This window comes from Malaclemys terrapin, chromosome 1, assembly GCF_027887155.1.
Source record: "Malaclemys terrapin pileata isolate rMalTer1 chromosome 1, rMalTer1.hap1, whole genome shotgun sequence".
Taxonomy (NCBI): Eukaryota; Metazoa; Chordata; order Testudines; family Emydidae; genus Malaclemys; species Malaclemys terrapin.
The window spans coordinates 246,819,161-246,838,623 of NC_071505.1; the positions used below are offsets into that span (position 1 = coordinate 246,819,161).

General features: G+C 41.4%; 1 protein-coding gene across 14 annotated transcripts in view; it reads right to left on the reverse strand.

The window, feature by feature from the left end:
- The window catches only part of MYCBP2 (MYC binding protein 2), a 399,116-nt gene that overhangs the window by 322,220 nt on the left and 57,433 nt on the right, over positions 1 to 19,463 (reverse strand). For 13 of the 14 annotated variants that reach the window (XM_054011672.1, XM_054011628.1, XM_054011698.1 and 10 more), the window contains exons 4-8: positions 19,068 to 19,221; positions 5,214 to 5,410; positions 2,759 to 3,001; positions 2,401 to 2,472; positions 602 to 698 (exon numbers count right to left, since the gene is read on the reverse strand). In XM_054011672.1, coding sequence (XP_053867647.1) covers positions 602 to 698; positions 2,401 to 2,472; positions 2,759 to 3,001; positions 5,214 to 5,410; positions 19,068 to 19,221 — 763 coding nt within the window. The remainder of the gene's footprint in view (positions 1 to 601; positions 699 to 2,400; positions 2,473 to 2,758; positions 3,002 to 5,213; positions 5,411 to 19,067; positions 19,222 to 19,463) is intronic. The other variant, XM_054011602.1, reaches the window with a different exon arrangement.

Consider the following 19,463-nt stretch of genomic DNA (forward strand, 5'->3'; position numbering starts at 1 on the left):
CAGGAAAGGCTGCCCAAATATGTCCTGTGGACAATACTGCTGCTGATCACTGTAGTAGCACCATTACACCGCCAGCTTACACACACCCAAGGAATGTAGGGTAGCCATAGAATCCTTGAAGGAGTGCAGAGTGTCGTCTACCTTGTCTGAAAGCATCGCTTGGCCACTGAAGGGCAAATCCTCTATGGCCTGCTGCACATCATGAGCAATGCCCAAATTCTGCAGCCAGGAAGCCCTTCCCACTGACATTGCACTGTCCACATTGGCAGTCAGGTCAGTGTAACTTACATCACTCAGGGGGGTGGCTTATTCACACCTCTGAACAACAATACTTATACCAAAGCAAGCTGTAGTGTGTACACAGCCTTAGAGTTATGCTCTAGTTTCACCAAGCTAGTGGAATAGACGTAGGAATGTCTGGGTGAAATAATATGGCCAAAATTATTTAGAGGTCAGACTTGGTGACAACTATCCTTTCTGACCTTAAAATCCATGAATTACTTCTCTGTCAGAGCCCTTTTCTGTTGATCTTCAGGGTATTGTGTGAAAGCTCTCTTAAAAAGTATTCCCAGCACTCTTGGTAATGTCTAGAATTTCGTACCTGGCAAAGTGACTGTACCATCTTGTTCCAAGGTTTCAGGGTTTATTCTTATGGCTGTCATAGTGTGATTGTTCACATCTCTATACAACAAATAACTCTGGTAAATTGAAAACAAAAAACATATTAGAATGAAAGTATAACCTTCATAAAAACTTTTAAAGGAATATTATCAAACTGAAAATCATTTACTTTTTTTCTCTTTAGCTATTTGTTTTCAAAATCAAGTTTTTCTCATCTTCAGGTTCACACCTTATTCTCTATGCTAATGCTAATACAAACTGAGTTGAATACACTCTGGAATTCCTACTTCCTTGTGCACCAGCACGGTGACATTGTGCTCTGGAAGCCATTTGCTCCCTCTCCAGTATTCGCTTCATAGAAATAAGATGCAATTACAATAGCAATTACAATATCAACTGTTCAAATCTGTGTATTAGAAACGTGAATGTAGATGTATTAAAAGGTTAATGGAATTTTTAAGTGTTGTTTACGGTTATGTATTCCTATTTATACCACAGTGTCACCTACTAGGTAAAAATCACTTTTACAGACAAAAAAAATAGATTCAATGTATTTCTTTTCTCCCCAAGCACTACAGTAAAGATATCTCCACAAGACACAGTAATTCTGATGACAGCAACCCCAACACACATGGTTACAGCCAATCATTTGTGTTGTGGTAACGTTCCTCCTCTCAACCTTTGCAGGCTGTGTGAGGGAGATACTTCACAACTATAGATTTCATCCTCCATGGTTTCCCTAAGAACAGCATCTCTTCACCTCCTGGAGAAGCCCCGTACATAGCAGTAACCCAAGTATAGAGTACTTCTGCGGAGTGCCCATGGACCATCCTGTACACATATGTACTCTCCCAGGCTGGATCACAAGTTTCTTCAGATGCCAACCTGGGAGGTTTGAGTAGTACAAATATGAAATACAGACAACGCTGTCTATGGAAAAGAAATTTAGAAATAGTGAAGACTGTGTTGACCACATTCCTCTGCAATAGACAGAAAAATCCTACAGACGGAAAACATCTTCCTGCTTTGATATTTTGTGTTAATACATATTTTGATAATATATTTGTTAAAATGTTAAACAAAAGATGATGTACTGTACAAATGGAATAAATTTAATATATTTTTAATAGACGTATTTAATTTAAAAGATGCAAGACTGAGTAAATCAGCAGTTTCACAAAGCGGTAAGGAAATCACAGGATTATTTGAGCTCAAAATGATGAAGATGTTATAAATCTTGCTAAGAATATAGTTCAAAAAGAAAGAAGTAAAACAGTACTGAAAGAAAACCTACTAGTAACTAAACATGCCATTTTTTGGTTATATTAGAAATAGTAATTGAGCTTTCCAATACAATAGTCTAAAACAGTATTGTACTGCTTTATAACTGCAAAGCCATGCTTTTAATATTTTTTTGCATTGCCTAAAAGAGAAATACAAAATGTATTAAGTTTTATTACAGAATTCAGAAACAAAACAGTGCGAGATCTTCAAATTTTAGAGATAATATTGCAATATAGTCTGGCTACAGTGGACACTGCCATTATCCCTTTTCTATCTGCCAGCATAAAAAGGAAAAAAAAAAAAAAAAAAGAAAGAAAAAAGGTCTCTTCCCTATCCACAACAGAATTTTTAACTACACTGGACTGGCTTTATTACTTTACAGCCAGATAGAAAGGAACGATGTAATACTTGTATAAAGCTATCCTAAACTGTGCTACATTTGAATTAAATATTAAGTTATTTCTTTTATGTTTTTTGTTTTATGTATTCTCCTACCTGAGCATACCCTAACCAAGACTTTTTTTCTTTTCTGTTTTTGATGCGGGATGTAGAATTGTATATATGACCCTGTAAGGTAACAAAAAAGTTAGTTTGACAATTGTTAGAATGACAGTTTTATAGTTAATCTTTTATCATCTAGAAACATTATCTTCTACAGTGATGAGAAATGAAAAGAAAAAGAAATGAGAAGCTGGTGAACAAACACTACAAGAATTTTAAAATCAATATATTTAAAAAAGAATTATCAGTATTACTAAGTTACAAGACAATCTAAAAGTCAAGCAAGACACCATAAAATGTCATTTAGATTAAATTTTCAACTGCTATCGTGAGTTTTCAGGAGTCACATTACCCTCACTGTCCCACTGTAGCCAGAGCCGATTTTGTAAAGTCCATCTTTGCATAAAAGGTACAGGAAGAAACCATCATTCTGAAGTAAACAATGGTCATCTTCATCTACAGAAATTTCTTTCAGTGGCCATTTGTGCATCAGGGCTGCTTTCTTTATCCCATTACTGAACCAGTCCTGGATTTGGATTTTGCCCACCAGAACTGCCTGTACACTCCGCTGAAGAGAGTTTAAGATAGTTGGCACCTAAATGGTAAAGAAAACCCTATGAGATGGTACAAAACATTACAGTTTAAGCAACATATAGAGGTGAAAATAAAGCTTTAGTCACTAATCCTGGCTCTGAAAAAGTTAGAGACACGATGTGGGTGAGGTAATATATTCTATTATAACAACTTCAGTTGGTGAGAGACACAAGTTGGTCCAATAAGAGACATGACTTCAACCACCTTCTCTCTCTAATATCCTTGGACCGAGACAACTACAACTACACTGCATATCTGAAAAAAGCTGTTTTGCTAAAATTTAAGCCTTAATTTATGCTTTCATTCTTACTAATGAGAAATACATGAAAAGAGGTAAGATTTACTTCCTACAAACTCCAACTGATTTACTCCATAATATGCATGGCAATCCAAAATGGATCTCCTCTTCTCTATCTCAAAACTGATTTCAAGAGTGAATGAAGCCCGTAAATTTCAATGTATTTCTGTTTGGACTATCAATTAATCACAGTTAACTCACATGATTAACTCAAAAAAATTAATCAAGATTAATCACAGTTTTAATCACATGTTAAACAATAGAAAGCCAATTAAAATTTATTAAATATTTTGGATGGTTTTCTACATTTTCATATATCTTGTAATCTGTGTTGTAATTGAAATCAGTGTATATTATTTTTTATTACAAATATTTGCACTGTAAAAATAAACAAAAGAAAAGGTTTTTTTCAGTTCACCTCATACAAGTACTGTAGTGCAATCTCTGTCGTGAAAATGCAACTTACAAATGTAGATTTTTTTGGTTATACAACTGCACTCAAAAACAAAACAACATAAAACTTCAGAGCCTACAACTCCCCTCACTCGTACTCACTCAGCCAAATCGCTAAGACAAACAAGTTTGTTTACATTTACAGGAGATAATTCTGCCCTCTTATTTACTATGTCACCAGAAACTGAGAACAGGCATTCGCATGGCACTGTTGTAGCCGGCATTGCAAGGTGTTTACGTGCCAGGTATGTTAAACATTCGTATGCCCCTTCATGCTTCGGCAACCATTCCAGAGGACATGCTTCCATGCTGATGACGCTTGTTAAAAAAAATGTATTAATTAAATTTGTGACTGAACTCCTTGGGGGAGAATTGCTCTGTTTTACCCGCATTCTGTCATATATTTCATGTTATAGCAGTCTCGGATGATGACCCAGTACATGTTCATTTTAAGAACAGTTTCACTGCAGGATTTCACAAAACACAAAGAAGGTACCAATGTGACGTTTCTAAAAAGATAGCTACAGCACTCAAACCAAGGTTTAAGAATCTGAAGTGCCTTCCAAAATCTGAGAGGGATGAGGTGTGAAGCATTCTTTCAGAAGTCTTAAAAGAGCAACACTCCAATGCAGAAACTACAGAACCTAAACCACCAAAAAAGAAAATCAACCTTCTGCTGGTTGCATCTGACTCAGATAATAGATATAAACATGCGTTGGTACACACTGCTTTGGATTTTCATAGAGCAGAACCTGTCATCAGCATGGACGCATGTCCTCTGGAATGGTGGTTGAAGCATGAAGGGACATATGAATCTTTCGCGCATCTGGCATGTAAATATTTTGCGATGCCAGCTACAACAGTGTCTTGCGAACTTGTGTTCTCACTTTCAGTTGACACTGTAAACAAGAAGCAGGCAATTATCTCCTGCAAATGTAAACAAACTTGTTTGTCTGCGCGATTGGCTGGACAAGAAGTAGGACTGAATGGACTTGCCGGCTCTAAAATTTTACATTGTTTTATTTTTACATAATTCTACATTTGTAAGGTCAACTTTCTGGATAAAAAGACTGCACTAGAGTACACGTATTAGGTGAATTGAAAAGTACTGTTTTCTTTTTTTTTTTTTTTTTTTTTTTTACAGGGCAAATACTTGTAATCAAAAATAAATATAAAGTGAGCACTGTACACTTTGTATTCTGTGTTGTAATTGACATCAATATATTTGAAAATGTAGAAAACATCCAAAAATATTTATAATAAATTTCAATTGGTGTTCTATTATTGTTTAACAGTGCGACTAAAACGCCAATTAACCATGAATAATTTTTTTAATCACACGATTAATTGCAATTAATATTTTTAATCGCTTGACAGCCCTAATTTCTATATTAGAATGCTTCCAGGACTCACGCATATGACCAACCAAAATTCTTGATGTAGAATAGGTTTAGTACAACACCTGAATAGTCTGACAAGCATGACTGCCATTATTGGTGAGAATAGCAGAGACCGCCTGCAGTGTTCTTCCTGTTTCTCCCCAGGCAGCTACCAAACTGAACAGGCAAGCGCAGGAAAGTGCTGTCAAGGATTGTCCAGTACTGTCATTCACTCCAGTGCTACGAACAGTTATTTCCAGAAGAAGCTGGAAGAGAGACTCTGTGAATAAAATATAACAATTACATAGGCATAACAAATCACCAAATCATATTAAGCAGTTTTCCAATTCTGTAAAATCAGTTAAATTAAAATTTAAAAGATGCATATACTGTATCACTCCCCTGCAAATTTTGAGTTATTTTTATCCTACATTAAGTTATTTAACTGAAAATTATGTTTGGTCATCTGCATTTCATATCAACATAATTATTAAAAATTAAGTAAATTACCTGATTAAACCAACACACACATCCACACAAGATTCATCTCACATGCCTTGTCACCCAAATTTAATACCAAAACATGCTTAGACTCCTCTGTCATGTTCAAATCCTTTTCAGTTACAACATATACACATTACATACACATTAATTCCTCACAGTCACACTTCAGTGCACGGACTTAACTCTGACGTCAACTAGCTTAATCTAATTACATACATACGTCTGTCACTAAGTAACGTATAAACTTCTTTGCTATCCCTACCTCCAACAACCCAACAAATAATTCTCCCCTGCAAAGGATTGTGGAAAAAACAGTTACCTACCTTTTGTAACTGTTGTTCTTCAAAATATGTTGCTCATGTTCATTCCATTCTAGGTCTGTGCACATGCCAACATGTACTGTCAGAGATTATTGCCTTAGCAGTACCCGTAGGGTCGGCTATGGCCCCTCTGCAGTGTCACGCTCATGCAGCGGTATATCAGGTGCCACCAACCCTACGCCCACTCAGTTCCTTCGTGCCAGCAACTCTGACAGAGGGGTAGGAGGGTGGGTAATGGAATGGACATGAGAAACACATCTCGAAGAACTACAATTATGAAAGGTAGGTAGGTAACAGTTTTTTCTTCGACTGCTTGCTCATGTCTATTCTATTCTAGGTGACTCACAAGCAGTAACCTCGGAGATGGCTCACAGATCACAGCCTTGCAGCTTGCAGTACAGTTCTGTTACAGACCATGTCATCTCAAGCTTGCTGGGTAAGTGCATAATACAATGCAAACGTGTGGACAAACGACCAGATAGCAGCTAGACAGATTTCTTGAATCGGCACTTATCCCAGGAAGGTTGCTGATGACGCTTGCGCTCTAGTCAAGTGAGCCGTCACGATACTCAGCGGAGGCACCTTTCGCCAGCTCCTAACAGTAGCAGATGCAGGCTGTGATCTAAGACGAGACTCTCTGGGAAGACAGTGGGCAACCCTTCATTCTGTCTGCAACAGTAACTAACAACTGCGTCGACTTACAGAACGGTCTTGTGCTACCAATGTAGAAGGCCAATGCCCATCTGACATCCAGGGTATGGAGCCTGCATTCCTTGTCCGTGTTATGAGGCTTAGGACAGAAAACTGGTAAGTAAATATCTTGACCAGTGTGAAACTGGGAGACAACCTTGGGCAGAAAGGCCAGTTGCAGATGCAGCTGGAACTTGTCCTTATAAAAGTCCGTATAAGGCAGTTCTAACATAAGTGCCCCCATCTTGGACATCCTACAGGCCAAAGTTATAGCGACCAACGAAACCGTCCAAGAAAGAAGCAGGAAGCCATGGGTTTGATGGGGGGGGGGGGGAGGCACATGAGCCTTGACAGTCCCAGATTAAGGTCCTAGAGGGGAACCGGATCCCAGACACGCGGGAAGAGGCACTCCAGACCTTTCAAGAACTGCGCCATCATGGGATGGGCGAAGACCATCCTGCCTTGAAACTGAGGATGGAGCACCAAAATTTCTGCCAGGTGTACCCTGACCAAAGAAAGCGACAGGCCCTGGAGCTTAAGGTGCAGCAAATAATCTAGGATGGCCTGTAGCAGAGCCTCTGCAGCGCGAAGGTGTCGATCTGAGGCCCAGCACATGAACTGCTTCCATTCTGCCACGTAGGTAGCCCTGGTGGAGGGTTTTCTGCTGTCTAGTACGATCTGTTGGACAGCAGCAGAGCACTCCCACTCGTCCACACTCAGCCATACAGTAGCCAAGCAGTCAGGTGCAGTGACACCAGAGTCGGATGCAGCAAATTGCTATGGTTCTGGGACAGCAGATCCGTCCAAAGAGGCAACTGCAGCAGGGAGGCTGCTGAAAGACTCAGCAGCATGCTGAACCAGAGTTGACAAGGCCACGCTGTCTTGTTTCACCTTGAGCGGGACCCTGTGGACCAACAGCACCGGTGGGAAGGTGTACATCAGCACTCCTGACCACAGAATCAAGGGGATATCTGACAAGGAGCCTTTGCCCCTGCCCTGAAGAGAACAGAAGACGTGGCACTGGACATGAACAAGTCCACCTGGGGAGTCTCCCACCTGTGGAAGATTAGGGTGACCACCTCTGGGTGGAGTGACCATTAGTGGTGAGATGAGAAGGTCCTGCTGAAGTGATCTGCCAGGACATTCTTGGTTTCAGGCAGATAGACAGCTACCAGATGAATGGCACGGCGCCCACATAAGTCCCAGAGGCTGAGCACCCCCCCAACAAAAAGCCAAAGACCTGGTGCCACTCTGCCTGTTGATGCAATACATTGCAGCAGTATTGTCCATCAGAACCTGCACCACCTTGCCTCTCAAGTGGGGCAAGAAAACCTGACATTGATGTGAAGGGCTAGATCGTTTAGTAGCCAGCAGCCCTCAGTGTTGAGCTTGCCCAGGTGGGCTCCAAAGCCCAGATCTGAAGCGTCCAAGACCAGGGTGAGCGACAGGGACGGGGTCACAAAGGGAACTCCTTGCAGCACCAACTTGGGATCCAGCCACCAGTCCAAGGACAAGAGGATGTGGCTCAGCACTGTGACCACTTGGTCCAGGGCGTGCCTGCTGAGGATTTAGACCAAGGCTAACCACACCTGCACAGGCCTCGGACGAAGTTGGGCATGGCTGACCCATCAGTCGCAGGCACGTGTGGGCCGTGGTGAGCAGGTGGCTCTTTACGTGGTAGATCAAGTCCAACACGGCCTGAAAACGCACTTCCGGAAGGAAGGCCCTGGCCTGTGTGGAGTCAAGAACTGCTCCAATGAACTTTATGCATTGGACTGCTTTAACATGGACTTTAGTGTGTTTATTAACAGGTCCAGGTTGCTGGAGGTGGACCGCACCAGATCGAGGTTTCTTTGCACCTGCTCCGGAGAGCTGCCCTTGATGAGCCAGTCGTCAAGATACGGGAAGATCTGAACCCCTTGACATCTCAGGTAAGCCGCCATCAGCGCCACGCATTTCGTGAACACCCCGGGAGCCAAAGACAGGCCAAAGGTTAGCACCGTGAACTGGAAGTGGTGCCCAGCCACTATGAAACGCCTGTGACCCGGGAATATGGAGACATGAAAGAAAGCATCCTTTAAGTCGAGAGCGGCATACCTGTCCCCCCAGATCCAGGGAAGGGATAATGGAGGCCAAGGAGATCATGTGGAACTTCAACTTCATGAGAGACTTGTTGAGGCCCCACAGGTCCAGGATGGGTCTGAGGCCTCCTTTGGCCTTCAAGATTAGGAAGCAGCAGGAGTAGAATCCTCTTCCTACCATGTCCCAAGGAACCTCCCGCACAGGCCCCAAGCCCAGGGGCTTCTCAATCACCTGAACGAGGAGTTGCTCATGAGAGGGACGGGGAAGGGAGGTGGGGGAGGAAGGGGTAGCCAAAAACTGCAGGGTGTAGCCCCAAGCTACTATGTCCAGGACCCAGCACTTCAACTTACCCCACAACCAGGCCGAGAGGTAGGGAGAGAGGCGGTTGAGGAAAAGGAGGGCAGGAGCTGGTTGGCTAACTAAAGCACCGCTCTCGGGCACACCCTCAAAATGACCGCTTCTGCCCCCTAGATGTTTGGCGGGCCCAGGCTGGGTGGGTGAACAGGAGGAGGAAGGGCGCCGGTGCTTAAACTGGCATCCCATCTTATAGAGCCCTGATGGGGTTGCCAGGGTCTTGGCAGTGGAGGCGGTTGGAAGGGCTTCCTGGCTGATTGTGGCATGTGCATGCCCAAGGAGCCAAAGGGAGCTCTAGTATTCTTAAACCTGTGCAGCCTGGCATCTGTTTGTTCGGCGAAAAGACCAACCCCATCAAAGGGGAAGTCCTGAATCAAGCTCTGCCTCTCCTGGGAGAGGCCCACCATTTGCAGCCAGTAGCTGCATCGCATGACCACCGCCGATGCAACCACCCTATTCACTGAGTCCACTGCGTCCCACGCCATTTGCAGGGAGCATCTGGCTGCCACAGTACCCTCCTCTACCAGGGTGCCAAACTCCTGAGCCAGACCTTCAGGAAGGGATTCCTGGAACTTTTTAAGACGGTCCCAGAGTTTAAAGTTATATCTGCCCAACAGGGCTTGATGGTTTGCCACTGGAAATTGCAGGCTGTCTGTTAAATAAATTTTTCTCCCGAATAGATCGAGCTTCTTGGCTTCCTCATTCTAGGGAGTGGAGGAGGAGGGACCTTGTTTGTCCTTCTTGTTGGCCGCAGACACAACCAACGAGCTGGGGGAGGGTGGGTGGGTATAAAGGTATTCGAAACCTTTGGCCAGAATGAAATACTTTTTCTTGGCTCGTTTCGAGGTGGGACAAATGATGGAAGGGGTATGCCACAGGGCCTTGGCTATCTTGAGAACCCCTTCATGCACAGCAGGGTGACCCAGGTGGGGGTAGAGACCAAGAGGACATTGAAGATGGTGTCCTCCTGCTCTGCCATTTCCTACACCTTGAGCCCCAAGTTCTCGACCGCGAGCCAGAGAAGGGATTGATGCTCCCTGACATCATCCGGTGGGCTAGCTCTTGAAGGTCCCACAACTGCCTTGTCCAAGGATGACGAGGAAGATTGGACTGCTGGGGGAGGTCCTGAGGTATCCACCACCATCGGAGAAGGAAGCTTAGGGGTGGGCACACGTTCCTCCCCCCCAACCTGTGAATGGGCTTCCGGTACCGGGCCCGGTGCCAACTGTGCTCTGCTGCAGCTACCAAGGAATGCTGCAAAGGGGGCATCGTCGTGACCGGTACGCCCCATGCACTCCAATAAGACCACTGCGTTGGCCACTGGCCGTGTTGCCACTGTGGTGCCCCCAAAGGAGCAGGTTCCGGTGCCCAATCTCATCAATGGGACCTGGGCAATGGGCTGAACTGGTCCTCCGTACCGGAAGAATCACCTTCTGGCAACCAGAGAGGGGCTGCTGATACCTGTGTTTGCTTACTGGTCATGGCCACTGTCGACTGTTGACCAGGTGTAGTAAACTGTTGGGTTTTACCCTGAACCAAATTTGGGAACCCCTGCACTAAGGCAAAAATCTCCAACGACTACGCACATGGGTACATGCAGACCTACAATGGAATCGACATGAGCAAGCACTTGAAAAAGAAGGAAGCAGTAGCAGGAAACGAAGCTGAACTGTATGAAGCAGACCAGGCAGTAGAAAAAACAGTGTGTACAGGGGGACACAGGAATGGAAGGGCTTCCTGGCTGATTGTGGCATGTGCACAGGAATGGAAGGAGAGCAATTGCGGGGCCGGACGGCAGAAGGTGCTCAGCTGCAACCTATAAAGGCATTGGCCTTTGAACAGCTTGACACCTAGCAGCCGCTACCTGGTGCAATACATTGCTTTGGTGCTCTGAAACTGGACTCCACACTCACCCAAGACCCTCGGCTCTGTCCTTTACTCCCCTTCCAATTTTTTTGCTCAACCTCCATGCACCTTGCTGCCTAGGTTGAACCCCTGGCTCCCCAGAATATATTTGAGGATTGTAAGGCTGAGTATCAGAGAACAGGAATAGCTAATGAATCTTAATTCCATCATAGAATATCAGGGTTGGAAGGGACCTCAGGAGGTCATCTAGTCCTTGTTTTCGTGAAGTTAAATTGAATTGACCAATAAGGATTAACAACATTATTGAGGTTCGTATTTTAGGACTGTCAGGGATGGTCTAGGTATACTTAATCCTTCCTCAACACAGATGATCTTTTGTGGTCCCTTCCAGTCCTACATTTCTATGATTGACCTATCTCTGAGATCTTATAACTTGTATCTGTGTAATTGTGGTGAGACTTTTTAAGATACATGGGTCCAAAAAACAACTTGAGAAGAGATTATTAAAGAAGCTAAATTTTAATGTTTGCTGTGCCAAAGTTACAGTACCTTTGACCAAATTTTATTGATAATTCAGCTGTCCCTGGAGAGTTGAGTGTTAAGTTTAGAGACGAAATTCAAATATTAGTGAAGGATTTTATCCCTATTTTAAATGTAACCTGTAGTACAGCCGTCACTATGGAGAAACAAAGGGTGCCTTTATAAAATGCCATTTGGTATTCTCTTTTTGCCCAGAAATGAATATTATCTTTAAGTACTTATTAATATTATTCCTAATTTTTTTGAAAGACTGATATGTTTAAAAAGTGAAGACTCCATGTAAAACTCTACAGATCCTGCATGAGCTTTTCCATTTACTTGTTGGCTTGTTGGAAGCAGAGATACCAAAGAGATTAAAAAAACAAAAAACATATTATACTATACATGGCATCTTTCACTGCAGAGGATCCCAAAAATATTTTGCAAGCTATTGTGTATACACTGTGTATATAGTAATCACTTTACTCACCCCTGAAATCAACCACCCATTCCCACGTGTAACATAGCAGAAACTTAAGAAATTTAACTTATGTTCTCTTTTAAAACTCACTGTTATGCTTCAGTAGTAACTATCTCTGAATTATATTACAGTTGCCAAGCAAAAGCCATTTTTACACTTCAAGTGTCCAATATTGGCCCATATTTAATAGATACGGATACCAAAAACCAAGAAAAGAAGTTAAAACAAAAAAATCTAATGAGCCAACTTAAAAGGCACCCACCTACATCTTAACCCCCTGAAGCTCACATTCATACACTCAGGCCTGTAATCTGGTGTCATCTTTGACTTAACCCTCTTACCGGTTTCACATATTCAGGTCTTTTCTATATTTTGCCTTCTTTTCTTAAACAGCATCTCTAAAATCCAGTCATTCCTCTCTGTCCATACTGGTGAAACTCTTGTCCAAGTCCTCATCATTTTATGTCTTGGCTATGGAAACCTTCTTCCCCTTAAGTTTATTAAGAATAGAGCTGCTAAAATCTTCTTGGGTCATCATCCCTACCACATCAACCCTTTTTTCAAGTGCCTGACCTGGCTTCACATTAAATACAGACTCATTGTCTTTACTTTTAGGACCCTTCATAACTTACCCCGTCCTACTTAACTGGTTTAGTAACTTCCCTTTATACTGACTTTGGCATATGCTCTAGCCAGGGCCGCCCAGAAGATTCAGGGGGCCTGGGGCAAAGCGGGGGAGCTTGTACTCACTGGGCGGCGCTCCGAGTATGTGGCGGCGGCAGCATTTCGGCAGTGGGGGGCCCTTCAGTCACTCCACTTCAGTAGCGCCGAAGGACCCGCCACCGAAATGCTGCCGAAGACACGGACTGCTGCCAGGTGAGGAAAGGAATTCTCGGCCAGGGCTCGCAGGGCCCGTGGCAATTTGCCCCCCCCCTCCCGGGCGGCCCTGGCTCTAGCAGCACTTTCTACCCATCAGTCAGGTTCTCCCTTAAACATCTTCATGCTTCCTCCCATGCTGCCCCTTATGCACAGGGAGAAAACTCCCTGATGGAATCCAAACAACTACTACCTTATCCTCCTTCACACCCTCCTTAATATCCACCTCTGCCATAATACCTACTAAAAACCCAGCCTGAAGATCATGGAGGCAAGCTGACACTGTTCCTCCTCTTTCCTTTTCTTCTTCCCTTCCTCCCCACCTGTAACCCCAATTTTAAAAAAAAATATTTTTTTATATATATATATGCATAAAAAAGCTGTGCCAATTCTTCACAATAATCATTTGCTTGTCTGTTATATCCACATCCTCTACCCTTCATCTGTTTATGTCTTTAGATTGTAATCCCTTCAGAGCAGGAAATGTCTCTTTTCTGTGTTTGCTCAGCACCTACACAGTAGGTCCTAAGCCTTTGGCACTATCATAATAGAAATATTTACTAATAATAACCTTATCTGGACTGAGTTACAGCCAAGATAGTCAGAAGCAATGAGATTACAGAAACAGGGTTTGAAGTAAAGGAGCCAGAAATCAAGATCAGCCTTACTGAAGCCAAAAACATCTTGAAATTCACTGCAGGGCACTCTTCACACTTTCAAAAGAGTAAAAATATCTTGTAATCAAAGGCACAAAAAGTTGATGAAAAACAGAATCCGCCTAAACACACTGCCATTCATGCACAGGTGGATAACCACCACCTTTATCAGTCTTTTCCGTACACAGGTCTGAATTCATTCAAGTTCTTATACCACGCTCTTCACAACAATAACTGAGTGCCTTCCAAAGATTAAATAAAGTAACAAATATTTACCATGTATAGTGCCCTCTCTATTCTACTCTCCACACTAATAATGATCAAAGCAACCTGTGGAATCCAAATGTAACTAGATTTGCCTCATCTCAACTTTCTTGACAAACATTGGGTAAAGCTGTAAATGAAGGTCTCCCAAGTAAAGATCTAACCATGGCTTAGATAAGTACGACTTGTTCTTAATCAGTCATAGGCCCAAGTTATCTCTACTTGCTTTAACCAAGCATGAAATACATTGATTCATCTCACAAATGGTTTGCCACAACTATTCAAGCGCATATGAATCCCTGGCAAAATTAAATAAACCACCAGTATAAGCTTTGTGTTCCTCCCTTCTAACTCTGACCCTATTTCTCAAAGTAATCAAAGCAGCCTAATTTATCTGTAAAATAATTTTAGATGGTGACATTTTTGGGAGAAGAACATGTGATTATAGACATGTTTGCACACCATATAGAACCATCAACAATGACCATTGCCAATAGCAACATACAATCTATTGTATACCAGAAGCACTCCAGGTTACTCAAGACTAGAGCTGAGCCAGAAAAAAAAAAAAAAATTTAGCAAAGAGTAAATTCTCCAAAAAGAAAAGTATTTTTCAGGGTTTACTTATGACTATTTGCAAATTTGGAACAAATTCTATGAATAGTTTTGCATCCTCCCTCCCCCCAAAAAAGTCTTTTGAATCAACATTTTGTTTCAAAAATGCTGTTTCAAGTATACATTCAAAGCATTTAATTTGACCCAAATTAAATTTTTCAGTTTTTGTTTCTGTGAGGGGAAGAGTCAGTTTTGATTCAAAACAAAACATTTTTTTCCAAGATTTTACAGTTCAGCCACTGAAACAAAAAAAATATATATATATTCAGTCGTCTCTAATCAAAACTGCCCAGTAGTTCCATTGATCTACGACAAGAAGGATGGTTCAATGGCAAGGGTTCCAGCAAGGGACTTAAGACCCTGGTTCAATTCCCAGCTCTGCCACACAATTTCTGTGTAACCTTGGGTCACAGAGACCTTAGTCTCTCTGTGCCGCAGTTCTTCATCTGTAAAATGGAGATAAAGCTTCTCTACCACACAAGGTATCAAGATAAATGCATTAAAAGATCATGGTGTTCAGATAGGTCACTGATAGAGAATGACAGATTTAGAGGTGCTCTGTAATAATTTATTAATACTCTATGTCGACCTGCTAATTGGGTTGCTTTCTATAAGATTTTATCGGTTTAACTCAGTAAGTGTCTGTCTGAAGAAAAAAAAAAGTCCGGAAAGAAAAAGTATGTCTCAAGATAAGCCACCCCTCAGCAAATACTGGAGAGAGTGTTAATGGACAGTGCTAGAACCATTGTCTCTGAGGCCTCCAGCTCAATCTCCAGCTAAGCCTCTGGAACGGACTTTGATCAGGAGGATCAGTGATAACTCAGGGCCTCTATCTGTCCAACAATGAACTCTGGTGGATATTATGAAGTTATTCTGAATTTCTCATGATACTGTTGTATCATGGAAAGCCCATGTATGTGTATCCACCACTGTGGGCAAGACCTGCACCAGACACACACCAGCCTGAGGACATAAAAAGTACTTAACCTGCTGACCAGCCATTAAGAGTTAAGGGAGTTTGCTAGGGGAAGACATCCTCTTGTCTGATTAAAGGGGGAAGTTTTAAAACAGTGGAAATTTACCAGAAGGCAGAACAAAGAAAGCCACATGTTGGGATGGGGGCATACAAACACGGAAAGCTTGGCGCAAGACACAGAAACCACTGGGCAAGAGAAAGGAAGGGCACACACCAGCCAAGAATAGAGAAGTTCAAGCCAAGCTGAAAGACTGAGGGAGAAGCAATCCAATATGCAAAAGTCCAATGAGGCAGGGTCACCTGCCTACCTTCCTGAATCCAGATGGTTCCCCCCAGACTCTGAAGGAGAGCTAGTGAGGGCATTGCATTTAGGGTGTTCATTATTTTCTAAATTATCTGTACTCTTGTGTTTTATCTGTTAAGTAAAAGAGCATTTCACATTTTTAGACTCCACTCAAAGTGTCTGTGTTATATGCTTCACTACTACATGCCTCCTGAGAAAGTTAAATGATTACCAAAGATGTGTGCTTCCAGGCTGAGTTCTAGGAGGGCTGTATTTAGGCTACCGAGGCATCTTGAGGGTCAGCATTGGCTCTGGGTGCCTAATGCTCCATTTCACTGAAGGGGTGGCAGACAGAGCTGGTGCCCAGGTAATGTGCCAAAGAGGCCAGGGGAGGAAGTAGTGCTGTGATTCAATCAGTTTGAGAAGTGTCTTTCCAAGACACAAGGTTCCAGTATATGGGTATACCAGGGGCCTTTAAAACCTTTGAAATGTTGTCTCTAAAGACATGATGAGCTTCTCGAAGATTAGCTTTTTCTAGGGCTATAGATTAATTGCAGTTAACTCACGTGATTAACTCAAAAAAATGAATCACGATTTTAAAAATTAATGGCAATTAATTGCAATTTTAATAGCACTGTTAAACAATAGAATACCAATTGAAATTTATTAAATATTTTGGATGTTTTTCTACATTTTCATATATATTGTATTGTGTTTTAATTGAAATCAAAGTGTATATTATTTTTATTACAAATACTTGCACTGTAAAAATGATAAAAGAAAAGTTTTTTTCAATTCACCTCATACAAGTACTGTAGTGTAACCTTTGTGAAGAAAATGCAACTAAAAAAAAAAATCTATATTTGTGTTACATAACTGCACTTGAAAACAAAACAATGTAAAAAACTTCAGAGCCTACAAGTCCACTCACTCCTACTTCTTGTTCAGCCAATCACTAAGACAAACAAATCTGTTTACATTTATAGGAGATAATGCTGCCCTCTCCTTATTTACAATGTCACCAGAAAGTGAGAGCAGGCATTTGCATGGAACTTTTGTAGCCAGCATTGCAAGGTATTTACGTGCCAAATATGTTAAACATTCATATGTCCCTTCATGCTTTGTCCATCATTCCAGAGAACATGCTTCCATGCTGATGAAGCTAGTTAAAAAAAATAATGTGTTAATTAAATTTATGACTGAACTCCTTGGGGGAGAACTGTATGTTCCCTCCTCTGTTTTACCCACATTCTGCCATATACACCTCTACCCCGATATAACACGACCTGATATAACACAAATTCGGATATAACGCGGTAAAGCAGTGCTCCGGGGGGGCCGCGCACTCCAGTGGATCAAAGCAAGTTCGATATAACACAGTTTTACCTATAACGCAGTAAGATTTTTTGGCTCCCGAGGACAGCGTTAGAACGAGGAAAAGGTGTATTTCATGTTATAGTAGTCTCAGATGATAACACAGCACATGTTGTTCGTTTAAAGAACACTTCCACTGCAGATTTCACAAAAAACGCAAAGTAGGTACCAATGTGACATTTCTAAAGATACAGCTCTTGATCCAAGGTTTAAGAATTTGAAGTGCCTTCCAAAATCTGAGAGGGATGAGATGTGGAACATCGCTTTCTGAAGTCTTAAAAGAGCAACACTCCGATGCAGAAACTACAGAACCTGAACCACCACCACCACAAAAAAAAAAAATATATATCAACCTTCTGGTGGTGGCACCTGACTCAGATAATGAAAATGAACATGCATTGGTATGCACTGCTTTGGATTGTTATTGAGCAAAACCCATCATCATGATGGACGCATGTCCCCTGGAATGGTGGTTGAAGCATGAAGGGACATATGAATCTTTAGCGCATCTGGCACATAAATATCTTGCGACGCCGGTTACAACAGTGCCATGCCAACGCCTATTGTAACTTTCAGGTGACATTGTAAACAAGCAGCAGGCAGTATTATATCCTGCAAATGTAAACAAATTTGTTTCTCTGAGGGATTGGCTGAACAAGTAGGACTGAGTGGACTTGCAGGCTCTAAAATTTTACATAGTTTTATTTTTGAATGCAGGTTTTTTTTGGTACATAATTCTACATTTATAAGTTCAACTCTCACGATAAAGAGATTGCACTACAGTACTTGTATTAGGTGAACTGAAAAACTATTCTTTTGGCTTTTTTATAGTGCAAATACTTGTAATAAAAAATAAATATAGTGAGCACTACACACTTTGTATTCTGTGTTGTAATTGAAATCAATATATTTGAAAATGTAGAAAGCATCCAAAAATATTTAAATAAACGGTATTCCATTAACAGTGCGATTAATCATAATTTTTTTTCATTGCTTGACAGCCCTGTTTTTTTTGTAAACTATGTCTTGAAAATAAATACACTTGTGATCACGTGCATTTCTTCTTCCTGTTCAGTTGTTGAACAGGGATGAAATCTTCCTCTTTATTTAGTGTTTACTTCTTTTTTATGTCAGCTGCAGTATTACAGACAGTAATGTGTAGCTTGATATACAACTGTATATCAAATCTAACTTCTAGCAACTTTTCCTGCAGTACATCTCACCATAATTAGAAGTTTCATGCAAACATACGTATCAGTTATATTGGTTACCGCTGCAACTGAATACCTAATGTACAGTGGTATCAAGAGCCAAGGAGTCTGAACAGGTTTTAGAACAATACATGTTCAAGTACAAGCATGGACAGCCTGAGTTTCTAACTCTATTACTATGGTTAAGACTTTTTCTATGATCATTTCTACAGTGTAATTAATTCCACTGCATGCACTTCTTTTGCTACTCTTCATATGCAGAGCTGTTAAGAGGTAAATCAACATGTTTTCAGTACCACCAAAAACCAAAGGATCAAAATACCGATATTACCTTTATTAGTGAATACGCAATGATACAATTGTTCAAGAGTGACAAACAAAACATGACATTTCTCTGTGTATTATTCAACTTTTATACAATAGATAAATATACAAATTTTTAGCATGCAGTAGTAGTATAGGATAGTGGCCTTCCACAGCATTGCCTTTTCTCGGAGACCAATGTCTTATAGGATTAGTAAAACCAAAAAGAACCTCAAGCTGGACTTTCTGGTTTTTGTATCACTACAGTGTACAAATAACTGGTGAAGTGAATGTCATAAAAGCACAAAATGATATCCCCTCTATATACAGAGATCTCTCTTTTACAAAGATAACGGGTCAGAGTGTCCAATTCCCTTGAGGGAGTCATGGCCCCAGAACAAAAATTAAATGTATCAGGTTATAACAGAGAACTGAATATAAATTCTTTGTATAAATAATCTATTAAAATAGATGAAAACACACCATCCTCTTCTCATTGCCTGCTAATGACTTTTTTTTTTTTTGCGCCAAACATAAGCTCAAGCAAAAGTATGAAATATTACCTAGAACTTCAGGAGGCTCTGACTGGAGACCTTCTGGCTGCTGGCCCTGGAGCACATTAAGCAGAGCTTGCAGACTCCTGAGACACAGTGATGGATGAGAAAATCTTGTCTCCTTGATCAATTCAAAAACTTCACATAGTCCAACTTCAATGATCTAAAAAAGTACAACACACATTTTAAACAGAAGACCCATTATCAGGATGCTTTGATCAGTTCAGCCATAAAAATATTTACATAATGGTATGAATTTCTCTTTAGCTTAACACAAACACTCTACCATGTAAATATAGAAGAGCACAGCAGTCCCCAGACAGAAATAATCAAACCAAATTCTCAAACGAGTGTAATTTTGAATATGAAACAGAGATACGGTTATTCTAATATGCATGTGTCTAC